This window comes from Prionailurus bengalensis, chromosome D4 (assembly GCF_016509475.1).
Source record: "Prionailurus bengalensis isolate Pbe53 chromosome D4, Fcat_Pben_1.1_paternal_pri, whole genome shotgun sequence".
Taxonomy (NCBI): Eukaryota; Metazoa; Chordata; class Mammalia; order Carnivora; family Felidae; genus Prionailurus; species Prionailurus bengalensis.
This window is the reverse complement of record NC_057359.1, coordinates 6,692,347-6,717,775: the sequence shown is the minus strand read 5'-3', so window position 1 is coordinate 6,717,775 and position 25,429 is coordinate 6,692,347. Positions and strand designations below refer to the sequence as shown.

Below are 25,429 nucleotides of genomic sequence, written 5' to 3'. Positions count from 1 at the left end.
GAACTAATTTTTTTATTATGGAAATGTTAAATACACAGAGAAGTTGAAAGGCTAGCACAGTGAACACCTGTGTATTCCTTCTACTTCTAGTTAGCAGTGACTATTTTGCCAAATTGGCTTTACTTGTGTGTGGGTTTTCTGTGTTCTTGTTTTTGCTGAATCATTTCAGTGTGAACGACAGGATCACTAACGCTGGGGAGTCTGCAGCTTGTAGGCTGTGTCTCCTAAAAATAAGAACATCAGGGATTGACTTGTGAGTTCAGACCTCGGTGTTTCTCTGAGCAGGAAGTAGCACACACCCACCCTTGTCTGCGGCCCTTGCATCTGAGCTTTGTTTTGACTTCGGCCGAAGGAGAGAGCAAAGGAGGGGTGAGGGTGATGTGGCATTTCTGACCTTGATAAGGTCCACGGGAGTGACGAAGGTGATTTCAGCCACGTGGCGGTGGCTCGTGGTTCAGCACTGCAGAGGTGAAGACGTTGGAGGCTGTGGTTGGGAAAGGATTTGTGTGCACAGCTGGCCCTTCCTCTGGTAGTTGGGAATGTCAGTGATGGTCCCGGACCCCTTTGGGGCACTGCTCCGAAACCACCGGTGCCTTCCTCACTCGTATGGTGGGAGTGATGGTGCCGGCACCGTTAGGTCACCGTAAAGATGGAGCGATCACCCGCGTCAGCCACTAATGCAATGGCTGGCACGTAGTAGGTGCTGCAGAAAAGGTTCCCTTTCTCTTCCCTTCTTGGCCATTCTCCGGGGAGGGGGATCACAGAGCGGTGGGGGAGGATCAGTGCAGCAGCAGCTGTCTGAGGGGTCTGGCCTCTGGCTCCACCAAAGGGTGGCTGAGAATAGAGCATAGCGGGCTTGAGGCCATGCTGCCCCCGGCTGTGGTGCAGCTGTTTGTAATGCCATCGACTCAGCTGACCCCCGTGTGCAGTTCAGTCCTGTCCTTGCTAAGGGTGCGTAGGAAGCTCACACAGGGATCAAGATGTGGGCGTGATGGAGATTCGTGGGTCATCAACTCCAAGCCCCACTTAAAAAAATTACGTATAAGAGCAATGCATAACATCAGGCGAGCGTTTGTTTTCTACATCTCAAGCTGCAGAGGACTCATGGTGACCTTCCTTGTCTGTAATGGAAGTGTAAAGCCACAAGGGGGTATTCTCCTCTTCGAGTTCAGTGGGGGATCCCTGTAGTGAGGTTTGCTGACTCTAAGGCTGAGAGAGCGGGTGCTGAGGCCCGGAAGCCCGGGGACCAGAGGTTCCGGGTGGTCTCTGTCAGCTCGTTGACCAGCGTATGCATTTTCCCCTTGGCCCATTTTGATCCTCGCAGTCAGGACCTTAAAAAAATCTAGTCCTTTACCAACTGGGAAGTTTTGGAGGCTGTTGCTTGCAAACTGTACTGATGCAGATGTTCAGTGAGGTCGCCTGGTGACCAGCTGCTCTGTCAGCATAACAGGCCCGAGGACACACACACCCCAGGTTGGAGGGGAGCTGCTGGAGGAATGCACACGGAGCTTCGTAGGTTCTCGAGTCCTTTGTTTTTCCTGCAACAAATACAGCGTTAAATGGAGCAGTTTCGATTAAACATGAAGTTTATTGGAACAACAACTACACACACTTCAAAAATTTCAGAGATGGAAGAGTCCAGAATTCTTGGGAACTGCAGGTGAGTGGGTTGAGGCAGGGAAGGCAGCATATCTTCTGGTTCTGCGTCCCTCTGTTTTCCACTCTGCAAGCTCTCGTGGCTCCGCCTGTACCGCTGAGGGAGCTGATGCTGCGCCTTCCTCCCGGTCAGGTGACTTGAAGGCCACTTCAGCTTGTCCCGTGGCGTGATGGCTGGGTGGCGCGGTGTCCACTGTAGAGCGTGACTCGGAGCACCCAGAACCTTTGTCCTCAAAGGTGTTAGTTAACAGCCCTTGGCTGCGTAGACACCATTTTCTTTTAAGAAATTTAGGACTGACCAATATAGGTCTCTCATACAGTGAGCTCACTTAGTGCGTTTGAAACACTATTAATTTTATGATTTTATGCACAGTTTTTCTGAAGCAGGTATCTTGGCTAGTCTTGTGCCGGACACGTGGAAAGTGCTTCAGGAACACATGTGTTGAATTGGGTTAAAGGAGGCACGTGGGTGCCGTGATTGTATGTGGAGTGTACATCTGGGAAGTACACATTTAAAAGGCACCGGGCGAAGTAGACATCTGTGAGGTGTTAAATTTGGAACTTTTAGGGGAGAGAGACTTGTTTTTATCGTTTGTGGACCGATTTTGTTTTGTGTCAGACTGGTTGTCGCTGAGCTCTCTAGGAGCAGGAACACTCGTGTACGTGGTGCCCCACGTCCTGGCCACAGAAGCTTTCTGCCACCTGTTTGTTGGGGTGCGTGAACAAATGAGTCAGCAGTGATTCTGGCTGACAAGAAAGGCGTTAGCTTCTGGCTGTTGGTAGTAGAAACACAGTGGAAGAGGACGCGGTGCTAGCTGGTTATCTCAAATGAATTCTGAGGTGGGGATGTTCCTTCATCCGAGGTGTGCCTTCCCTGGGCCTTTTCTGGCTCGTGTGGTACTTCCTCATTACGGGGGATGAACAGCCTGATGTTTCAGGTGGCCTCCAGGCCACTCCTTCCTTCTGGATTGGTTAGGGCCCAGTACTGTGGGTAGAGAACTCTCGTAGGCTTTGGAGTCTGGGAGACCTGCCTTCGAAACGCGTCTCGGTCACTTGCTGGCGGTGTGGACTTGGTGCAGCTTGCTTTGTTTCTCACGTGTTACGTGGGATGGTGATACTTACCTTGCAGACTTACAGCGTCAGACCCCTAGCTCAGAAATTGGCCACCAGTCGGTGCTCGCTATCTGGTAGCCCTTGTTAACGCTACTTTATATGTCGGTGGGACAAACTCTCACAGTGGGGTCTCTCACAGGGTAGGCATCGGGGTGGGGGGGGGAAGAGGGGGAAGGCAGGAGAAGCAGCGCAGACTCGGGCCTCCTTTGGTTCCGCGCTGCGTGCTCTCGCTAAGTCATTTGTATTTCTAGTGTAAGCCGGTGGGAGTGCTGGCAAGGCTTGGCGTGGCCAGACAGAAGGCCATCAGAAAGGTGTGCACCCCCCACTTTATCAGCCGTACTCACGTCCGTGCCTTTGAATCTCCAGGTCTCCGGGTTTCGGGTTGTCGCTGGTTGCGGAAACCACCACTGGCGCCTTCCTCAGTGCCGAGCTGGCCTCCAACCCCCAGGGCCAGGGCGCTGCCGTGCTTCCGGAGGACCTCGGCCAGAACTGCGCCAAGCTGCTGCTCGAAGAGATCTATAGGGTGCGTCTCGGCCTCTGCAGGTCTGGGAGCGGTGCCATCAGGGAGCGGTTCGCTGTCTCTCATTCTTACTCCTTAGCAACTTTCTTCTCCTCCGAGGGCGTGAGCCAAGGAATTAACTTCTTCCTACGCATTCAGCAGTTTAGTATTAACTAGTTTACTAGATTAGGTAAGCTAGTCAGTGAGCAGAGATCCAGCCCCTGTGGTTTGGGATACAGAGCAGGTAAGTTTAATGGGGAGAGGAAAGAACTGGAACAAGAGAGAGAAGGTAAAAACGGAGCATGTTTGGTGGTGACTGGCCAGGTGAAGAGCGGACACTGCCTTGACCACACAGGTGCCATCTCCCGGCTCCCCCAGTCCGGCCGTAGGGGAATGGGGGTGCGCTCTTCTCAGATTTCTCAAGAGAAACTGGAAATCTGGATTCGTGTATGACAGTTCAGATAGAAAATAATATCAACAGGCCGCATTGTGCAGCGTGCTCTCGAGCACAGAAGAATGTCTTGGGAAGGCAGTCCTGTGTCCAAGCGTTGTCGGGGCTTGGAAGGGCCCGCGCGCGGGATGGCGGGAGTGGGACATGGCCTGCCCTCTCTGTCGCCACGGTGCTTTCTCTGCCCGTCCAGACAAGCAGCACACACGCTGTGTGTGCTCACATGCTGTTTCCTAAGATAGTTGAGGTGACCTCAGAGAAGCAAGGAAGAAATTAGGAAGGAAGGAAAAATGATGGCAGGAGAAAATAAGATGAAGCCACCTGAAAATACATTCTTCGTGACCTTACACGCTTTATTTAGTGGGGAGTCCCAGATCTGGCTCCAGGATTTGTTACCCTGCACTACCTTTTGTCTTGGCTCCATGTCAGGAAGCCCAGGCTTTCCCTCTGACGTGCAGAATCCAGGCTCTGAGGGACGGTCACTGCCCTGCTGTGGATGCGAGGGCCCACGTTTTAGAACTGAGCACAAGTGGGAACCATACTCTGGGTGATACGCTACCAGATGGCGTGTAGCATTTGTAACCTGTCTTTCTTCTCTAGCTGAAGGGCCTTGCGTCTCTGTATTTGTCTGTGTATTTATTCTCGGACACTAGACATCTCTATGGTACTTTTCTGGAGTCTCCCGGGGAAGCTTTGCTGTGTTTAAAGCAGCAAAACTCACATGGGAGCCCAGTGAAATAAGACCAGTAAGGCGGGTAGAGTGGTGATTTTTTTTTTCCTTTCCTTTCTTCCTTTTTCCACTGTAGCTGATTAACCTCTGAGGTAGGGTGATGCTTGGGCCATGGGTATTGATCCCTGTACAGGCCTCACTAAAGGAAAACAGCTTATTAACGCCGTCTACTCCCCTGATCCAAGTCAGCATTCTTGAAAATATGTTACCGGTCCCAGGGTGGAACAAGTAAGAATGAACTGTTTCTTCAGAGTTGATTGAAATTTCCAGGTCTGAAATGGCTCTATTTAAGGTCCATCTGGTTAAAATGGAGGACAGACTGTACCTGTCTGCGTCGGAGTGCCTCGATCGTCTGTACGCAGCAATTCAGCTGGGAACCAGTGGAGGAAGGGAATCACCCTGTCGGATGAAATCCTCCCAGAGGAGGAAGTATCTCAACACGGTTCTTGTGCGGCTAGAGTCTGGCCTCCGCTTTTTTGATGCTAAACCAGCCCAATGTTTGGTGCTACATTGAGTGATATTTGAAAGATGGGTGGTAACGGGAAGCTGGGAGTGAATGATCGAGAGCTCGCTCTGCCTGTTACTTAGTTCAGGAAGATTGTCATCTCGGCATTTATGAGGGAAGACTGCATCCTGTGGTGACTGGCAGGCGCTCTCTGTGACTGGGGACGCTGCTGTCTCTTTCTAGCTGACCTGGGGGCATCAGAAGCATCACGTTACAGAGTAGCCCAGTGGGGGCCCACGAGCACAGCTGGAGTGTATGTTACCTCCCTGTAAAGAGCAGATTGTAAGCCTCTGGGTGAGAGCACAGCCCATCGTCAGTCCACCCGAGAGGAAACGTGCAATCTGGATTAGGTTATTTTATTTTATTTTTTCTTTACGCTCCAGTTAAGTTCTGTTTTATACCATCGCCTTATGCCTGGACCAGGTTTTTTGCCTTTGTTTTTAATCATTGAGAAAACTGTGTGTGTGTCTGTGATCCTTAATTGTCAAAAGGATGAAAACACTTTATGCTTTCCTGAATAATTTTTCATAGGTGTGTGATATGATATGGTTTAAATGAGTCATAAAATCCATCCCTTGGGGGCACCTGGGTGGCTCGGTTAAGCGTCCAACTTCTTTTTCTCGATATCAGCTCAGGTCACGATCCCATGGTTCGTGAGATCGAGCCCTGTGTCAGGCCCAGCATTCCTGTGCAGACAGCGTGGAGCCTACTTGGGATTCTCTCTCCCTCTCTCTGCCCCTCCCCTGTACACACACAGTCTCTGTCTTTCTCAAAATAAGTAAATAAACCTAAAAAAAAAATCCATCCCTTGGAGGGTCCCGCTTATTTTTTACCAACGTTTTAACCCTCTGGTCTAATCCCTCGTTTCATTTATGTCTCCTCTGTTCCCAGGCCCCCTTGATTACGCCGCAGGCTCTCTGGGGCTGCGTTTCTCATCTGCCTTTCGTTGCCACCACCTGCTGCCCTCCTCGCGTCCGCCTGCCTCGCTAGCATCTTCTGTAGATCAGGTCTCCCCCTGAGATACTGATCTGATCACGATTCCCCCCTGTGCTCAGAGACCTTCTCCAGCTTCTCACTTTCCCAAGATAAAGTCAAAACCCTCAACTCAACCTGGTTAGAAAAGCCAGTCTGTGTACGTCCTCTTCTCCCCGAGGTCTCGCCTTCTCCTCTGCAGACAGCAGGCAGCCACTTCGCTGGCCTCCTGGCTGCTCCTTGCTGGCCCTGGGTCCAGTTTCCCCCATCCTCCTGCTGTCCCCTCCAGGGCCAGCTCCCGCCCCCCTCCCCAGAGCCTCCCTCTGCTGCCAGCCGGGTGACAGCCCTCTCCTGCTCGCCTTGGCAGCCCCAGTGGCCACACCCCCCTGCTGCATAGCACCGGCTGCACTTGAATTGTCCCTATTCCTGCCCCCGTATCATCTTTGCCACAAGACCAGAGCCACTCAGTACAGGTTCTACACCCCGTGCCTCGGGGTAGCCCCATCACTCCCTCCGTGGTATCCTGTGCACAGACCCTGACATATTTATCGCACTAAAATATCGGTCTAGCGCATACTAGAAGTCCGTGAGCATGGTAGAATAGCAACACAGTGATAAGAAGGAGAGACTGAAGAGAACAGTTTAACTTTAGACAGTTGTGAGAGGGAGCAAGTTCTGTCAAACAGAGTTAGTTTCCTTGGGCCTCCTGTTCTCCGTGTGGGTCAGGTTTTCCTTTGTAGATGGAAATACGTACGCAGTAACTCTTCTTAAAATTTGCTAAACGAGGTGAATATTGTCCTTTACTATCTCCAGTGGTTTGCGAAGAGCAGTGGATTTTCATAAAGGCCAGCTGTAGCAGAAACCCCTTTATTTTCTGACTGTTGTCACAGAGTGTGACACAGAGAATGTCTATGCCTGAAAACTGACTTATCCACTACCCTGCCCCCACTAACAGAGGACAGAGGCGTACCCACATAAACAGTGGGTGCACAGTCCGAGAGAGCCTCGCCTTGGACAGGGATGCACTGTGTTAGAAACTGGGTTTCTTATGGTGACGTGTGCCAAATACATAGAGATCCAGGTCATCCTGCTTTCATTGTGGACAGCGTTAAGTTTGAATGGTTCGAAATCAAATTACCCCAGGAGGAATGATGAGAGATCAAGACAAATTTAAGGGCACAGATGTCAACAGCTGTCATGCAAGCCTCTGCTGAAGCAAAATGGCGGCAGAGGTGGACAAATTCAAGAGCGAAAGAAGAAGGGCAACCAAAGCAGTTGCATCTCAGGAGAGAGTTTTGTTCTGCGTTCTGATACGGAAGAAAAGGAAGGAGGAGTTGGGGGGAGGGGAATAACGCACCCTCAGTAAGAACCGAGGGGGTGATCGTAGTCGTTGCCCAGGTTTAAGGCATGCACAGGGAGAGGTGGGGGCCCCTGGAGCGTGGCCGGCCGTTTCTGAGTGTGACAGAGTGTGTGCACAGGTGGTGCCCGTGGAAGGTGATGTTCCATTCACGTCACCTTAACTGTGGTGCTCCGTGACAGATCAGATCAGTAGAAGCAACCTTCGTTTAGCCCTAGGTATTCAGCTATGGAACCGAGTACACGTTTTTGCCCGTATGTCCTGCCGCGGCTTTAGTTACAAAGGCAGAGTGGTGTTTTTCACTAGATGCACCTCAGTAGACTTGAGTGTCTATTCATTCTCGTAGTCTCCGCGATTGCAGTTCTTTTTTTTTTAATTTTTAAAAATTTTTAATGTTTATTTATTTTTGAGAGAGAGAGACAGAGTGCAAGCAGGAGAAGGGGCAGAGAAGGAGACACAGAATCCAAAGCAGGCTCCAGGCTCTGAGCTGTAGCACAGAGCCTGTCGTGGGGCTCAAACTCATAAACAGTAAGATCATGACCTGAGCCGAAGGATGCTCCACCGACTGAGCCACTCAGGTGCCCCTGCAGTTGTTTTTATTAACTGTTTACCCCCTTGAAGTTACTTGGTATAAGGATCGCTCTTGCAAGACCGGTATTGTGTTTCATTATTGCTTGAACTTTGTTGCCTGCTCTTCTGTGCTTCAGATATTCTGGGTGTCTGTGGTTTGTTTCCTTCTCTCTGTTTTGTTGGTTTTCCATTTTCTGGTTGGTAGAACGATTAATCTTGAAAGTGTTTGTGTTTACAGGGTGGATGTGTTGACTCGACCAACCAAAGCCTGGGTCTGTTGCTCATGACCCTTGGACAGCAGGATGTCTCCAAAGTCCTGCTAGGACCGCTGTCTCCCTACACGTGAGTCGTTTTTCTTCCACCTTGCGCCGTGCCATCCAGTTCAATCTTGCAGTTGGACAAAACCACCCGGGTGTCGTACTGCGTATTGCGTGTCGCCGTGAACGCTTTCTCGTACCGTTGCTTACATGAACCGGAGGTTGTCACCCTAAACCCGGTATTTAGCAAGGATTTTGCTTCACATCCTTTCTTGTAGCTTCATCATTCCTGTGTGTCATTCCCATGATATGAGAGTTACGTGAGAAATACCAGACAGTTGTTTTGTCTGTGCTTTAGATTTTGTTTCCATTTTAAAGGTAAACTTTAGGTTTAGGTAAACTAAAGGTTCTGTTAATAGCTTGGATTTTGTTGTTCTTTAAATCCCTCTTTTCCTTAGCTGTGGCAAAAAGGACTGTCTTTTTGTCCAAGATGGTAGGGTGTGAGCAGGCTGGAAAGCCGGAGGAAGAGACAGAGTTCATAGGCATGCTGCTGGACTAGCGGGGAAGTTAGAGAGGTGAGTTTCAGGCTGTGGGTGTCCTCCAGAGTTGACGGCTAAGGCATTAAAGCAAGCACTCTCCAAAAAGAGCAGCTCTCAGAAGACTTCAGTGACACACGGCACAGGGGGAGAAGCATTTCCCACTGATAGTACTTGAGGTTGCCGTAACAGCCTGTTGGAGCGCTGATGTCTGCGAGTGTGTACTTATCCACTCGAGATCATTCGTACTCATCTGTGAGTGGGGAGCAGGGCCGGCTGGGCCTCATGGGAGGAAGTTTTCAGGTAGATATGAGACTGAACTGTCCTTTTTCGGTTATCATGGTACCGATGCTGTATGTCTGAAAGGTACAGTACTGTGATAACTGAAGAATGATGGTGCCATCACATTGAGAGAGGGGGCGAGCGCAGCCATGGGGTGCTGCGTTCTCCACCATGGCTCCAGGGGCCTGGAGACAAAGAGCTCAAAAGACATTCTTAAGGAGGCTGCTTCTTTTTTTTTTTTTTTTGATTAATGGGGGGAGGTTGTTTTGAACAGGGAGGTGGAAGAGAGAGAGAGTCCATTCTGTTAACAGTGGGGGAAGACTGGTAAGCAGGAAGCCGGTGAGGACCACACGGTCTCCCAATAACTCATCTAAAGTATCTCACAGGACATGGGACCCGAAATTGAGTAAATGGCACACTCACACCAGGGGTCAGCATTGCTGAGATAGACTTGGTAATTCAGGCATTCGGGGAGGAGGAGGTCAGGGCTAGGAGCACAGCACCCCCGAGTGCAGAGTGCAGAGATTTGCTTCCCGGAGAGAGTTTCCTGGAAGCTGCTGACAGTCTGCAGCTGCCATGGCCCCTTCAGCTGGGCAGCCGTTCTCACCGCTGTTGCTTTGCCCACATCTGTCCGCCTCAGGGCAGCAGAAGGCCTGCTGCTTACACAGCACCAGGCCCTGTCTTGAAATGCATGTGGTCGTGGGCCATGGGGTTTGGCAGAACGTGGTGTGAAAAACAGAGTGTATATTTTTATTTTTCCTTGACGGTTTTTTTTCTTTTGGAGATTTTTTTTTTTCTTCAGTTTGGCTACAGGGCCTTTATAATCTTTTCAAGTCAGCAGCCCCTGCGGAGATGGCCAAGATGTGACTGACATTTTTAAAAGTTCCTGTGTCCTCCTTGACTCACTTTTCACCAAACATTAATTGCAGTGTCCTGTCTTCCAGAAACCTTGCCTAAAATTATACCGTCTCCTGGGAAAACAAAGCAGTCTGCTCTGAATGGAGCTTCAGAGGAATAGGACAGATTGTAAAATTATGTGTTTTAAGACTTGGGCTCGGACTTACAGGACATTTGTCCTCTGGGTTACCTGCCTCCCAGGGCTTCATGTAAGAGGGGCTGCCATGGGTGGGAAAGGACTGCCTACCTTCTTTTCGGTACTTTCTGGTAAGCTAGCATTAGCGTGGGGGTAAGGAGGTTTATTTTTGAAAGCTGTATTTTTGAAAGGATCTGTTTAGGATCCTTTTTTTTTTCTTCTTAATTTTATTTATTTGTTTTTGGGAGAGCACAAGTGGGGGAGGGATAGAGAGACAGGAACAGAGGATCTGAAGCGGGCTCTGTGCCTACAGGCTGACAGCAGCAAGCCTGACGTGGGGCTCGAACTCACAAACCGCAAGATCATGACCTGAGCCGAAGTCGGACGCTCACCCGACTGAGCCACCCTGGCGCCCCTGTTTGGGATCCTTTATCCTCGTGAAGGCTCTGGTGGTCCAAAGTGACAAAGGGGCAAAGGTGGGAAGAAATACATGTCCTTCAGGGACGCAGCAGTCGAAGCTAACATCGTACTTGTATACGGTGAAGGGTGGAAAGGGATGGAATCCTCAATGAGGACAGTCACACTTGGGAGGAGCAGTTTATCCTAATCCAGTTCAGGAGCTTTTGAGGTCAAACTGTCGCACTTACTTTTATGCGCAGTTAAAGTCCTAAAAATCCGTTTTCTGAAACCTCAGATTTCTAATGAAAACCAGAAGCAAGACCCTCTTTGGTTTAAAGAAATGTATTCTGGCCCTTTGCACATTTTGATTTTTATAGATAGCTTTTCAAATGTCTGTTGACAGAGCACTGGGAGTAAGGAGGATGTTTTTTCTTGCTTTCAAATCCTTTCTGGAAAATAAGGGTCTCTGTGTTCTTCTTTTCCTCTTCCCTCTGTCTTACTTCAGGAGATTGCCGTTGGCTCCCTGTGTTACTTGAGAAAGTAAGTCTGTATGTGTGAAATTCTTCAGGAAGGCCAGAGAGATGTTTTTTCCCCGTAGAATAAAATAGGGTTGGATGGCATGCCGGTACGTGTATGCTCTATTTCTGTTGACTTCGTTGAGTTTTAGATAGTTAGAGTTGGCGGTGGTGGTTCTGCCTTTCCCTCAAAACGCTTAACTTTACAGTTTAGGGGAGGATTTACACTTTATGTGAAAGCAGGTTTAACAGCAAGGAAAATACTAATGAGCATCTTAATTGGCGCTTTTGGAAATTGTTCACGATCGGAGGCTGCGGTTACCAGAGCGTTCTGCATCCTGCCGGTGCGCAGGCATCAGAGTCCCCTCTGTGTGCGTGTCAGTTCTGGCTCTGCCCTGGAGCACGGGAGACCGTGGACAAGGCACTGAGCGGGTCTGCGCATCTGTGTCCTCGGTGGTGAAGGTGGCTGAGTGGTCCTGCGGCCCTGGGTTTGTGGAGGTGGTATGAGGTTTTAATGAGGCTGGGTACCTAGTCCTCCCAGCCGTGCGGTGTGCCTGACAGAGCTCAGTCTGTGCTGAACGGCGAGGTTCCTGCCTCCACATCCCCTCTGTCTGGGAAGTCCAGTATCCCGGTAAGGTCACTTTGGACACCTGGAGGCCTAGTAAACTTGCGTTGGGTATTCTCAGGCCTGAAGTCACCATAAAGTGTCTGTTCAGCGACTCTAAATCTGTGTCCGTTATGAGCAACTTCCTGCAGTTGCTTTACTAAACAAACCATTCCCATCTTACGTACTATTCCCGAGAATTGTGTAGGGTTGGTTTCTTTAACAAGCACTTACAGTATTTACTGTTGTCCAGATGTTGTTTGAAGTGCTTTCAGAATATGAATTCATTTAGTTTTCATGATGACCCTATGGGGGGGGGTGTGATAAAAGCAGGTAGGTACCCTTCGCTGTCCATTTTACAGGTGAGGGGGTTGGGGCACAGAGAGGTCGAGCCACGTGCCCGGAGGCACATGGGCCAGCCGTGGGGTTCTGACCGAGACAGTCTCGTCCAGAGTCCCTGCGTCCCTGACGCACTGAGCTCTTGTGTAAGAGCTGGGATTGCATCCACGTTGCTGGGCTCCACGCACTTTGCTGCCTGGGGCAGGGTGCCACGCCACATCTTTTCAGAGTCCTCGTTTCAAATTCTGCCGTAAAACGATCTCCTTCTATCTTTAGTTCGAAGTCTAAAATAAATCATGCCACTTTGTTTTTTTCTAACTTTAATAAATGACCTCTTTCCACTGCTTGTGAAGAGCTGGGGAGCGAGAGCCTGGTGTCCCTTTTGTCACTGACTGATGGGGATGGTGGGCTCCCCTGGTCTGGCGCACAGCCTGCGAATGACGCCCGGCTGTTTGGGTCCAGTCGCTCAGTTGCTGTCTGCAAGCTGGCGGGGCGCCGCCGCACCTCACGTTTGGGGGTGCTTGAGGTGCCGCAGGGCCCTGGCACTCTTATTATCACACGGTCAGAGCCCCAGCACGGAGCTGGCATACGGGAAAAGCACACGATATCGTCAGTTTTCCAGATGAAACAAAATTCGGTTTGTAAAGGCAGCAGGAGGCAGGGAGCCAGGCTGGGAGAGATACGGGTCCCAAGGCCGAGTTCGGCTGAGAGCTCACGTTCACTCTCAGAACAGAGGCCAGCGGGCTTTGGGAAAGCAGCTGTTTGGCCACAAAAAGCACCACCAGTGTGTTTTTTAAAAGCTGCTGTAGGGGCGCCTGGGTGGCGCAGTCGGTTAAGCGTCCGACTTCAGCCACGCTTCAGTCACGATCTCGCAGTCCGTGAGTTCGAGCCCTGCGTCAGGCTCTGGGCTGATGGCTCAGAGCCTGGAGCTTGTTTCCGATTCTGTGTCTCCCTCTCTCTCTGCCCCTCGCCCGTTCATGCTCTCTCTCTGTCCCAAAAATAAATAAACGTTGAAAAAAAAAATTTTTTTTAAAAGCTGCTGTGTAATGACTCTGGGGACGCCATTGAGCAGGTTCTCTTCCTGTTCCCGGGTCTTTCCCCTCCACTTGCAGAGCAACGCCCGAGGCCTGAGAAGCAGGCAACTCTAATATCGAAGTGCCTTGGTGGAGCAGGAGGCGGGACCGTCTGTCTGGGTTGTGTCTGTGGAGCGGCCCGAGAGAGCGCTGTCCCGCGACCTCTCATCGCCTCCGTCAGGCTTCTGAAGGCAACGGGGGCTGTGTTTAAGAGGTGGGCGAGCCACCTGGCAGGTCCCGGGCACTTGGGGTTCGGTGGGCAGGTGAGCGGGAGCCCACTGGCCTCTGCCTGTTGACCAACAATGGTGGCGGAACAGCCCCCACTTGGCAAATAGACAGGAAGACTGCTCTGTGTGCTCCAGGATTCTCTGAAACCTGCTTGTCAGACGGACTGGAGGCTTTCACGGAAAAGGAGGTTGTCGTTTTCAGTTTTGTTCTTCTGAAAACAGATCACTTTTTCCCGAACAACAACCAGAGAAGCTCACGACAGGTACGGTTGTCTAAGTCAGGGGTTCGGACTTTCGTGCGGGGGTTGTGTAGAAAGAATCCCAGTCACCTCTGCAGGTACATGGAGCAATGCAGGTGGTCGCCGCTCCGCTGAGGGACAGGGCTGCCGTGAGCGCGCCGCACGTCACTCCCGGCTGGCCGGCGGCTGCGTGCTGTGTCCGGCAGGCGAGGGCGCACAGTGTGCCATTGGCGTCCGGGGGAGAGGGAGGGGCGGGAGTGGGGCCTCTCGGGCCTGGGTGCGGGCGGCGGAGAAGGGCGCCGGCCGGTGAGGATGTGACTTGGTTAATGACTTGTTTCATCCCTTCAGGAGACCGTTAAGATTTAACGTCGCCTGTGGTTAGGGTCTCGGCCTCTGGAGAACCGGGCCGGAGGCGGGAGGACATTCCGAAGGCTGCCCCCAGCCCCTCAGGCGGGCTTCCTCAGCCGGGCCGGCGGGCCAGCAGAACACCTTGTAAAACGTGGACCCCACCAGGTCCAAAGGCCGCAAATACCCTGGAGCTGCAAATATGCAGGCCTGCATCCTTCTCCGGGAGCCCAGGAGCACGCGGGGGCCCCTCGGGGATTCTGCCAGCTGCCCAGGGGGTCTGGGTTTTCCAGCACAGTCGACTGATTCACGGTGCGGCCGGCCGGGGAGGCCCTGGGAGCGGAGCGTGCCTGGGCTGCGTTAGCGCTCAGGCCGCAAGAGAACAGACTGTTTTCTCCTTAGAACGCAGATGGGGTGAGGTGGCTGTGCCCTCCCCCTGGCTGCCAGCTGGAAGCTTTGCCCACGGATGCAGCTTGTTGATCCGTGGGTTTGATGTGTTTGTTTTCTCTCCTGGGACAGGCTGGGGGGTGTGGTGAGGCTGGGACAGAGAGCGAGAAACTGAAATGTTCAGTTGGTGAGAAGACCGGGAAGCCAGCAGGGGAAGAAGCGACTTCCCCTCCCTGCCGGGAGTGTGGACGGCACTTGTCAGGACTAGCCCTGGCTCCTGACTTCTCTTTGCTGCCTCCTCACCCAGCGGTGCCCAGCAGCTGGAGTGGCTCTGAGCAGTAGACAAGGTCTTTGCCCTGGAGGTGCTTTACCCAAAGGGGACGGGGCAGTTGTGAGCCCATGGCGCACGAGCAGGGCCGGGAATGCCGTCCTATCTCAGAGAGGTTGCCGGCTGGGGAAGCCTCGCTGGAGAGTTGGCAGATGGGATGTCGCTTTATTTATTTTTTTAATTCCTTTAATTTTTTAATGTTTATTTATTTTTGAGAGAGAGGCAGAGAGCAAGTGGGCGGGGGGCGGGGTGGGGGGGGGAACAGAGAGAGAGGCAGGGAGACCCAGAATCCGAAGCAGGCTCCAGGCTCCGCGCTGTCAGCACAGAGCCTGATGCGGGGCTCGAACTCACAGACCGTGAGATCATGACCTGAGCCGAAGTCGGACGCTCAACCGACTGAGCCACCCAGGTACCCCTGGGCTGTCGCTTTAAAGATGGAGATGAAGAGAGAGCCGAGAAGCGAGGGGCTTTCCTGCGAGCGCACCCCATGCACCAGAACTGCTTTCTGGGGTAGTTACTCTTTCTTCTCTTAGTCCCTGAAATGCTGGTCACGTCAGCCGGACGGGGTGAGGGATTGTCCCAGCCCCGTTTCTCCTTTTTGCCCTTTCCCTCCTGTGTAGGTGGAAGGGCAGAGGGACAGGAGGGGGTAGAAAATGCACCCCAGGAGGTGCCCCGCGCTCAGTTGTGTCTACACTGTGTGAGCGCGGGAGCCAGGTTCAGTATGTCTTCTGAACTTCACAAATACCGTATATATGTATTCTAATCAGTGGTGTTGAGATATAATTCACGTGCCACACAGTTTGCCCATTTAAAGTGTGCAGTTCAGTGGTTTTTAGCGTATTCACGAAGTCGTGTAACCGTAACCACAAGTTTAGAACACGTTGGGCACCGCAGGTAGAAGCCCTCTGCCCGTTCACAGTGGCCCTCGGCCCTCCCCATGCCCGGCCCGGGCCCCTCGGCCCTGGCCAACCACTGGTCTGGTCTCTGCCTCCAGGGTCTGCCTCTTGTGGCCACTTCACATACATGGGCTCCTGCAGCGTGTGGTCTTCTGCGTCCGGCTTCTTCCCTAGTGTCAGGTTTTCAGTTTGCGCTGTGGCTGGGTCAGTGCCGCCTTCCTTTTCTTTTTTTTTTTTTTTTTTAATTTTTTTTTTCAACGTTTGTTTATTTTTTTTGGGACAGAGAGAGACAGAGCATGAATGGGGGAGGGGCAGAGAGAGAGGGAGACACAAAATCGGAAACAGGCTCCAGGCTCAGAGCCATCAGCCCAGAGCCCGACGCGGGGCTCGAACTCACGGACCGCGAGATCGTGACCTGGCTGAAGTCAGACGCTTAACCGACTGCGCCACCCAGGCGCCCCTCCGCCTTCCTTTTCTAGGCCAAATAATCCGCCGTTTTGTGTAGCCACGCAGCAGTTGATGGGCATTTGGGTTGCTTCTGCCTTTTTGGCTGTTTTTGAGCAATTTTGTCGCAGACCTTTGTGTCAGGCCTTTGTGTGGGCGTATGCTGCATTTCTCCTGTGCACGTACCTGAGAGGGGAGTTACTGGGTCATGTGGTAGCTTCTTATTTAGGATTTAGCCGCCAGACTGGGAACACACCGTGTTCCCTTCCAGCCAGCAGCGAACGGGGGTTCTAACTGCTTCACATCCTCACCCACACCTGTGTTCTCTCTCTTTTTGATTGTAGCCCTTCTATAGGGTGTGAGGTGGGACCCCATAGTGGTGTCTTCATTTCCCTCATGACTGACTAATGATGTTGACCATCTTTTCACGTGCTTATTAGCTATTTGTAAGGCTTTGGAGAAATGTCTATTCACATCCTTTGCCTATCTTTAATTGTATTTCTCGTCTTTCTGTTTTTGTTTTCTGAGTTGTAAGAGTTCTTTATATAATCTCAATACCAGACTCTTATCAGGTATTTGATTTGCAAATATTTTTTTCCATCCTGAGAGCTGTCTTTTTACTTTCTTCATAATGTCTGTTGATGTCCAAAACTTTTTAATTTTGATGATGTCTCATTTTGTGTGGCTTTTTTTCTTTTCTTTTATCACTCTGTGTTTGGTGTTGTATTTAAGAAACTTGGGGCGCCTGGGTGGCTCAGTCAGTTAAGCGTCCAACTTGAGCTCAGGTCATGATCTCATAGTTCGTGAGTCTGAGCCCCGCATCAGGCTCTGTCAGGCTCAGAGCCTGGAGCTTGATTCGGATTCTGTGTCTCCCTCTGTCTCTGCCCCTCCCCCACTCACGCTCTGTCTCTCTCTCTCTCTCTCAAAAATAAACAACAACACACAGAAACCAATGTCTACCCCAAGATCATGAGGATTTACTGCTGTTTTCTTCTGTGACTTCCATAGTTTTAGCTGTTAGAGGTTCTTAATCCATTTTGAGTTGGTTTTTATGTATGCTGGGAAGAGAGGGTCCAACTTCATCATTCTGTATGTGGAGTCATTCAGCACCATTTGTTGAACAGATTATTCTTTCCCCATTGAATTATCTTGGCACCTTTTTTGAAAATCAACTCACCATAAGTATGTGAGTTTATTTCTTGACTCTCAGTTCTTTCCCATTGGTCTTTATGTCTAGAATCAGTCTTTTGAAAGCTCTTTACGTGATTCCATAGCAGGCCCATTAGAGGCATCTGGCCAGGATAGGGAGTTTGGATGGTTCATTTGGGGGGCAACACAAGGTTGCTGGATATTTCATTATAGACATGCAGACCATCTCTTTTTAACTAAGCCAGTGTTCCCAAACTTGCCTGAAAAGAATCACTAGGGTTACTTGTAAACAATAGATTTCTGGCCCCTGTGCCCTGGGGAGATGGGGCCTGGTAAGGGGTGGGGAGGGCCTGTCTTTGTGTTGGCCTGTGCTTCCAGGCTCTGCCACTGGACCCTTGTTCCCTACCAGTTGTTAGTTGAGTAAAACCTTCAGGAACTTGTGTGTTCAGTGAACACTCCTGGTGGGTCTTCTGGTTGGGCAAGCTTGGGGAGATGTTGAGTCGGCTAGGGCAGACCAGTAGAAGTCGCTTACCTGTCCCATGGTCCTTCCGTGCAATTGCTGTTCCCAAGGTGCTGTTGGGATGCAGCCATCATTCTGTCTTAAAGGAGATGACAGGAAACTGCCCCGTGAAACTCCTTGTCATGTTTACTGTGAGCTCCTCCCTGGCCTCCTGCCATATACACACAAGTCTTGTCATATCCAAGTTTCTCCCTCCCACCCCCTCCTTGTTTATTTAAATTTCCATAGTACTTTTAAAGAATATTTAACTTGTCTGCCTCACTAGATTGAACACTTCATGACAGAAGGGATTTTTTGTTGACTGCAACATCCTCAGCACCAAGGACAGTGCCTGGTACATAGTAGACACTCAGTAAATCTGTGTGGAGTGAATGGAAGGGTTTTGTTGCAGTTGAGGAGCAAAGAGAAAGACTTTGCTCTATTTTGGCATCTTCTTGGTTTTTACCTCATGATGCTGCGAGTCACGGGAGTACATGTTTCTCTGCCTGCGCTGCTCAAGACTAATGCTGTGTTTATGTCCCCTCAACTGTGTGGGACCTAATGACTTCTGTGTCATGTACTCACCTTGGACATTTAAAAAATGTGTTTATCTTGTATCGTGTGCATCTCTATAGGCTGTCTAAATCCACTTTGGAAACTGGCAGGCTGTGAAGAAATACTGTTCAATGAGCTTTGATGAGCAGTTCTTAATTTTAGATATTCTTGATCTGTGAAAGTAAAAGCTTGGGTTCTATGTGGGGGAAGGAGAATTTGTTTTGAAAATCGAATTCCTTTTTCACTCCTTCCTCCTTTTTTTTTTTTTTCCTCCTTTTCAGGATAGAGTTTTTGCGGCATTTGAAGAGCTTTTTCCAGATTATGTTTAAAATTGAAACCAAGCCATGTGGCGAAGAACTCAAGGGTGGGGATAAAGTGCTGCTGACCTGCGTTGGCGTTGGCTTCTCCAACCTTAGCAAGACCCTCAAGTGATACTGTCACAAGATGAGGCCCCACTGCCTACAAACAAAGCAGACGCTTGCCACGGACACCCAAGGGGACCAAGTCCAAATTCATCCAGGACAGGAGAGCCTCTTACCTTAAGGATTTCTTCATTTTCCATTAAAAACAAAGTCAGAACATTTAAATAAAAGACCTCTCTGTGTCATGTGGTTTCTAGCCGTTTCTGCAGTGGCATTGACATTCCTCAGGAAGCCCAGTCACGACAAGAGCTCCCGTAGCCCACGGGGAGGAAGAACGTGCCTTCAGGACACAGCTGTGTTGCTGGAGCAACCGCGCCCCTGCATCTCCGCAGGGCTCACTCCGTCTGCATCCCCGGCTTCTGTCGTGGCGCTGTTCTCCAGACCTGCAGGGTCCGTTACAGTTTCTTCTGCGAGGACTGACCGCTTTGAGCCTCGGTTTCTGGGTAGGGATTAAATGAGATCATATGGGTGGAAGCTCTTTATGTGGAACGCACGTGTCAAAAATTGATAATGTGAAACTAATTTGTCCCTCGTCTTGTGAACGGACTGATATCTTGGAGGCAGCTACCACTCTTCTCCGGGCCGTCACGTGTATATGTGGGGGGATGAGTGTCTGGAGAGGGCAGGGCTCGATTAAACTTATTGGATATTTTCTGTATCTCAGGTGTGATGTAGATTTTATTATCTTGTTAAGAAAATTCAAGAAGGGTATTTTATTCCATTGAAATGTATTATGTAACGATATTGATCTCCTGATTTAAACTTCTGTGTATAATAGTGTCAGAATCTGGAATTTTACCCTACTTGCGAGCTAATAAGTTAGGTTATTACTGTTCCGTGGGTGCCAGCAGAAGTCCCGCGAGTCTTGCGTCAGAGACAGAGAATTTTACTACCTGGAGTGCAGCATGCAGCATGAGCTTCATGTTTGTGTCGCTTTCCCTGCCCCCTGCTGACGTGGAGGGACCCAGGTAGACAGATGCCACGGGAGCAGCAGTTTGCATCACAGCCAGTGAGGTCCGCGAGCCTGGAGGCTCCACCTCTTCCGGCGAGCCTGCTCTTCGTTCCCGATGGGGACGTATCTGCACCCCTCAGGATTGCTGGTCCTGCAAAGCTTCCCTGGCAAGAACGTGCAGGAACACCCGGCCCGTGCTAGGATGGCCCTGACAACGAACAGAGTCTACATCTGGTGTGTGTACGGGGTCACGGTTGGTAGGCAGGAGCAGACCTAATTCTTTCAACTCGGATTCCCAGTGTTATTCTCCAGCTGGGGGCGGGCGGCTTTTGAAGTAGGGAGAGGGCTTTGCCCCCTAGTCGTCTTCCATGTAGGCCTGACGTTGAAGAAAGCCAGGCCATTTTGAACCGTGGCATGGCATTTATGGAGAGCTTCCCGTGATTGTTTTCTTTTACGCGTAAGACATGAACACGCCCTTAGCAGGTTAGAATAGCGTGCGTGTGTCTTCGTGCGTGTATCTTAGAATAGCGTGCGTGGTCCAGGTTGGACGTCCTGGTGGGCCTGATTGGACTCTGCTTAGAGTCTCACAAGGCTGATGTCAGGGTGTCAGCTGAGCTGGGCTCTGGGAAAGAATGTGCGTCTAGCTCTCTCAGGTTTGTGGGGCTGGGCTTCCTGTTTCTGCCTGGCTGTCAGCTGGCGGTGTCCTTCCGCTTCTGGAGGCGGCCGTGTTCTTTGTGACTTGCTTCCCTCCATCTTCAAGCCAGCAGCGGTGCTGTTGCATTGAATCTTTCTTGTGCTTTGAATCTGACCTTTCCTTGTGGTACCAGCTAAAGGAAACTTAAATGGCTCATTGCTTTGATGGCTTTTCAATGACTCCTATCACAGGCTTACCTGGGTAATCAGTGTTAAGGTCACCTGATCACGACGGTACCTAGGTTTGTGTTTGATTAGCTAGGGACCAGGAATCTTGGGTGGTCATCTGAGAGTTCTGCCTACCGCACATGCTGTGGTCTTTTTTTTTTTCCTTTATGATTAAAAGATGGATTTTTTTTTTGTAGTAAAATATTGATAACATAAATATTACATTTTAACCAATTTTTTTAAATTTACATCCAACTTAGTTAACATATAGTGTAATAATGATTGCAGGAATAGAATCTAGTGATTTATCGCTTACATACAACACCTAGTGCTCATCCCAGCAGGTGCCCTCAATGCCCATCACCCACTCAGCCCATCCCCCCACCCAACACCCCTCTAGCAACCCTCAGTTGTTGTCCCCCTCTCTTTTTGTTTTATTTTTCCTTCCCTTCCCCTATGTTCATCTGTTTTGTTTCTCAAATTCCACATCTGGGTGAAATCATATGATTGTCTTTGTCTGACTGACTTATTGTACTTAACATAATACCCTCCACTTCCATCCATATTGTTGCAACTGGCAAGATTTCATTCTTTTTGATTGCTGAGTAGTAGTCCATTGTGTGTATATACCACATCTTAATCCGTTCATCAGTCCCATGCTGCAGTCCTACTGAGTGCTGCTGATGTTTGCACTCAGATCCGCCCATGATTAAACATAGAACTAAGGGGCCACGTTGCTCTGGACACGACAGATAACTACCCTGTGGGGCTTTCTATCTCTTGCAGCAAGCTCTGGAAATGCTATCGGTCAATTTAGGTTACAAGTGGACTCCAGGCAGATCACAGCAAGCAGTAGAAGGGGTGTGTGCTGCTATCTGCCGTGAATGTGGAAGAATCTGGTGGTTTCCAGCCCTCCTTCTGCCGTAGCTGCTTCTGCACTGGGAACTTCTGGTGGCGGTGGTGACGATCTTGCCCAAAAGGAGAAATTTCATGTTGGTATAGCCTGTTCCCAGCCCCTTCTTAAATGCTCCAGAGAGGCAGTACTACTCACTGGGCAGAAGCCATTCTGTGCAAGGTGCTGGTGCATCTTAGTGACATTCAGCCCCTCCAGTCTCTGCCTTGTTCCTAGATTAGCTCCTGGTGCATCCAGCTACCCCCTGGGGTAGTTTGTTGATTCTAGTATTTTAGACTTGGTTTTCTATCTTGGTCTTTCTGTTCGCTCTCTGAAGACAGACCACTCTGAATTCAGGGAGGCTAACGATATTTTTTTTAGGGCAGATACACCTGTGATCTTATTGGGAGTCATGGCAGAACATTGCTTTTGCCTTTCTGTCATCTACCAGGCCCTGCTTCTGTCTTTAAAAACACCCTTCAACTACTTCTGTGTAAGCCCCAGCCAGCGTCCTTCATAATTACTCTACCGTATTCATCAAGGCAGTTGATAAGGGGTGGGAGGAAGCTGGGCTATTGTAGCAAGACCTGCGGATGGGAGAAGAGCAACGGGAGGCTGTATGGAAATTCAAGTTGCCCTCACAGGACAGCTAAACTTCATGTTTGTTTGTTTGGTTTTTCAATCTTCTCTGATAAGAAAGTGGTGAAGGTCATAACTAATGACAGACCCAACAAAACAACCCAAAAGCTTAAGTTGTGTCATGTGCCTATATTCTCACGGTCACAAAAGCCCATGAGGTGGCCACTTCCTTTTTTTATTTTTTTAATGTTTATTTTTGAGACAGACAGAGTATGAGTGGGGTAGGGGCAGAGAGAGAGGGAGACAAAGAATTGGAAGCAGGCTCCAGGCTCTGAGCTGTCAGCACAGAGCCCAACATGGGGCTCGAACCCATGAACCGTGGGATCATGACCTGAGCTGGAGCCAGACGCTTAACTGACTGAGCCAAGGTGGCCACTTTCTGCTTAGTCGTCTGTTTTGGGAGCATCCTCAGTGAGGCCCATGCTGGCAGACAGTTTTATGTTGAGTTGAGTGGAACTGCAAAGTGCTAACAGCAAAGGAAGGAGTAGGCAGGATGGAGTAGAGGAGGTTGGAAGAAGTGGGAAAATCAAAGGCAGATGGAGAAAAGGAAACACCAAGGAAATACGGAATCACCACAGGGTTGGCCGTGCCCAAGGTGGGGGTGGGACTCACCTGGTTGAGGTGAGGGGGCCAAGATAGGGTGATGAAATGGATTTGCCTGTTGGTACTTGGTTGGAGACCCGTGGATGTACCAGTGGGCAATATTCTCCAGTCCGTGATGAATAGGAAAGCAGGACCACCAACCGGATGCCCAACCCAGACCTCCACTGTTCCTCACCTGACTCCAGGGTGGAGGAGAAGCAGCCCGCACTCCAGACAACCCTGGCCTGTTCTTCACAAGTGACTAGTGGCTCATGGGAATGTGGCAAGCCAGGTCTTTTGGTACTTGAGTCGACTAGGTCTGAGAGGCCATTGGAGTAGAGAATTTATCAGTGTTTGGCATCTTACAGAGGCCAAGCCACATCACTCCTTTACTCAAGCAAATAGAGTAGCTTTCATTTTGTCTGGGGCTGCTCCAATTCCTTGTCACATCCAGTCCACACTTGTCAGACGGCGTGACCCCCAAGCCTGAGCATGGGCCTTGGGTTGGCCCCGTTGAAGGGACCAGGTCAGAGTTTTGGCGGATGGGCCCTCTGTGGTCCTTCTGATGCTAGTGGTTCTGGGTGTGGCTCCTGCTCTGTTGAGACCCTTCCGTTAGGTGTGCAGGGGAGGGTATGGAATCTCAGGAGGTGAGTGTGGCACACTTGTGTTCTGGTTCAGCGTGGCTACTGACCAGCTGTTAGGACGTTACATAATTTACCTCCCCACACTTGGGTTTCCTCTGTGCAGTTGGGGCTGATGTGTGATATGGTGCCAGAAAAATCAGAAAGATGCCCATCACTGCCTCACCGTCCCCTCTAACACTCCCCCATTCTCGTACATGTTTATTTAGGGTGGTGGGTAGCTTAGTTGTTCACGAATCCTCCTCCCTGTTAACCCGTGATGGTCTGGAGTGGGTTCGTCTTTTAAGGTTTGATGTGGCTGTGCTTTTAATGTTATTTTTGAAAGCCTTTATTTTTTAAAAACATTAACGCAGTAATTTCTTAAAAAAATTTTTTTAAGTAGACTCCACACCCAACGTGCGGCTTGAACTCCCATCCCTGAGATCAAGAGTCACATGCTTTACTGACCCAGCCAGGCAGGCGCCCCTCAGTAATTTCTGAGGAAAGCTTTTAGTTTCTCGGGTTTCAGTAGAGCGATGTCAAATAACACAAGATTAGGAATGAGACCTTTGTGAATCCCAGCTATGTCCGCTGATGCGTGGCATTGGGCGGGTCCTGCACCTGAGGCTAATTTTCTCATCTGCAAAATGGGAATTGTCTACCATCTACCCTGGTCGGGAGAGGGTTTGTACACATAATGGTTAGGTACTAAATGCTTAGGATTCTTTCTAGCTGTTTGATCCCTGGGAAGGATTCAAAGCAGGCTTCGCCCTCCCTGGTAAATGTCAGCATGAGTCACAGGGTTTATCTTCACATCTAGTACTTGGATGTGCTCGGCTAGAAGAACAGAGATGAGATATGGCACCTGCATGCGGGTCAGGGTCAGACTGCCCCATGACAAATGCTGGAGTTAAAAAGAAGGCCTGCAGGCATCTCCATGAAGTTCACCTTGTTCCAGTGCCGAACAGCAGGATCTGTCCAGTCGGGGTGAACTGATGAGGTGGGATCTGCCTCAGGGCTGTTGGATCCTAGAGCTACTACCTATACCCATCCCCCCGCCCCCTCCCCCCCCAACCCCCCCAGAACTACAATGTCATCAGAATTCAGCTCTCCCATCTCCGCTCTGCTTTCTTCAGTGTTCACTCCCTTCTCCTGCAGACGTTCTCTTTAATAGTCTATTCTCTCCGCAACCTTAGTGGGTTTAAAAAAAAAAAAAAGAAAGAAAGAAAAAGAATCTATAGAAGTGTGTCTTCTTCTGCTGACTCCAGAATGCTTTGATTGACCACATCTGGTCCATTATAGTACTTTTCCAGAGCATGTTCCACGGTGCACTAGCATCACGAGATGCTCCCCCTGGAAAGCGCTTATTAGAGGTGTCGACCATGCCATAATGTCCAGCCCAGGCTTGGAGCATCACAATGTTCATTAACGGAGCTCTGGGAATCCGGTGGTTGGAACTGCCCTTATTAACCTAGCTCTTTTCAGACTGGCTTGACTGTGGGACTTTCCATACCTGCCAAATAAATAAATAAATAAATAAATGAAAGTATTACACATAGTGCTCTTATTCTGCAGATCATATTTTGGGTGTTTCTGGCCTAGTGGGATATTTGTCAGGAAAAAAATAAACTCCTCCATTCTTGGGGAGCCTGGGTGGCTCAGTTGGTTAAGCATCCAATCCTTGATTTTGGCTCAGGTCAGGGTCTCACGGTTCATGAGTTTAAGGCCCACATCTGGCCCTGTGCTCACAGCACAGAGCCTGCCTGGGATTCTCTTCTCCTCTCTCTGCCTGTCCCTCCTCGTGCACGTTGTGCTCTCACTTTTTCTCTGTCTCAGAAATAAATAAGCTTAAAATGAAAACAAAAAACAACTCCTCCATTCTTGACTGGAGCATTTGTGAGAAGCTGAGCAGTTTCGGGAACCTGGTGGGAAATGCAGAGTCACGTCTCACTCTTGCCCCAGCCTTACTGCCTCAGTCACCCACGTGAACTTCAAAGCAGCGGCCAGCAGTCCCACCCATTCCGATACCATCTTTTCTTCTTGTCTATGCTCCGAGGTATTGGAAGTGTCAGGTATGTGGATAGGCTGGGATTTTTTTTTTTTTTTTTTCCGTCCTGTCATCACGACATCCTTGGTTTCTTGAGCAGAACATTGACTGTTCCTTACTTCTTGGCTCAGAACCTTAACATGGCAATAGAGCTCATTTTAGCCCTCAGGAAGAAGAGGTCAGAACATGTGTGTCGAAGTTCTACTTGTGGGGTTCGGGGACAGTGCCAGAGCCTATGGCTGGTTAGCACAAGTCTCGCTAAAGGGTCAGGGAGGGGGCACCATGGAGAGGTGGTTGGCCATGCTCTTAGGCCAGCCTGAGCCCCCAGGCACTTGGATTTTCAGAGAACTCTGATGGGGGCATCACCTACCAGCAGGTGTGAAGAGAGAGTTTTTGAGGCAGTGGGCCTGGGAATGGGGAGAGAGAGCTTGGGCTTTTTAAGTGGGCTTTTAAAAAA

The 25,429-nt window shown here is 50.1% G+C and overlaps 1 protein-coding gene across 1 annotated transcript in view; it reads left to right on the top strand.

The window, feature by feature from the left end:
* The window catches only part of RCL1 (RNA terminal phosphate cyclase like 1), a 56,046-nt gene extending 37,009 nt beyond the window's left edge, over positions 1–19,037 (top strand). Inside the window, exons 7-9 of the mRNA XM_043566953.1 lie at positions 3,136–3,292; positions 8,089–8,192; positions 18,239–19,037. Coding sequence (XP_043422888.1) covers positions 3,136–3,292; positions 8,089–8,192; positions 18,239–18,389 — 412 coding nt within the window. The 3' untranslated portion in view covers positions 18,390–19,037. The remainder of the gene's footprint in view (positions 1–3,135; positions 3,293–8,088; positions 8,193–18,238) is intronic.
* Positions 19,038–25,429: the final 6,392 nt, after the last annotated feature.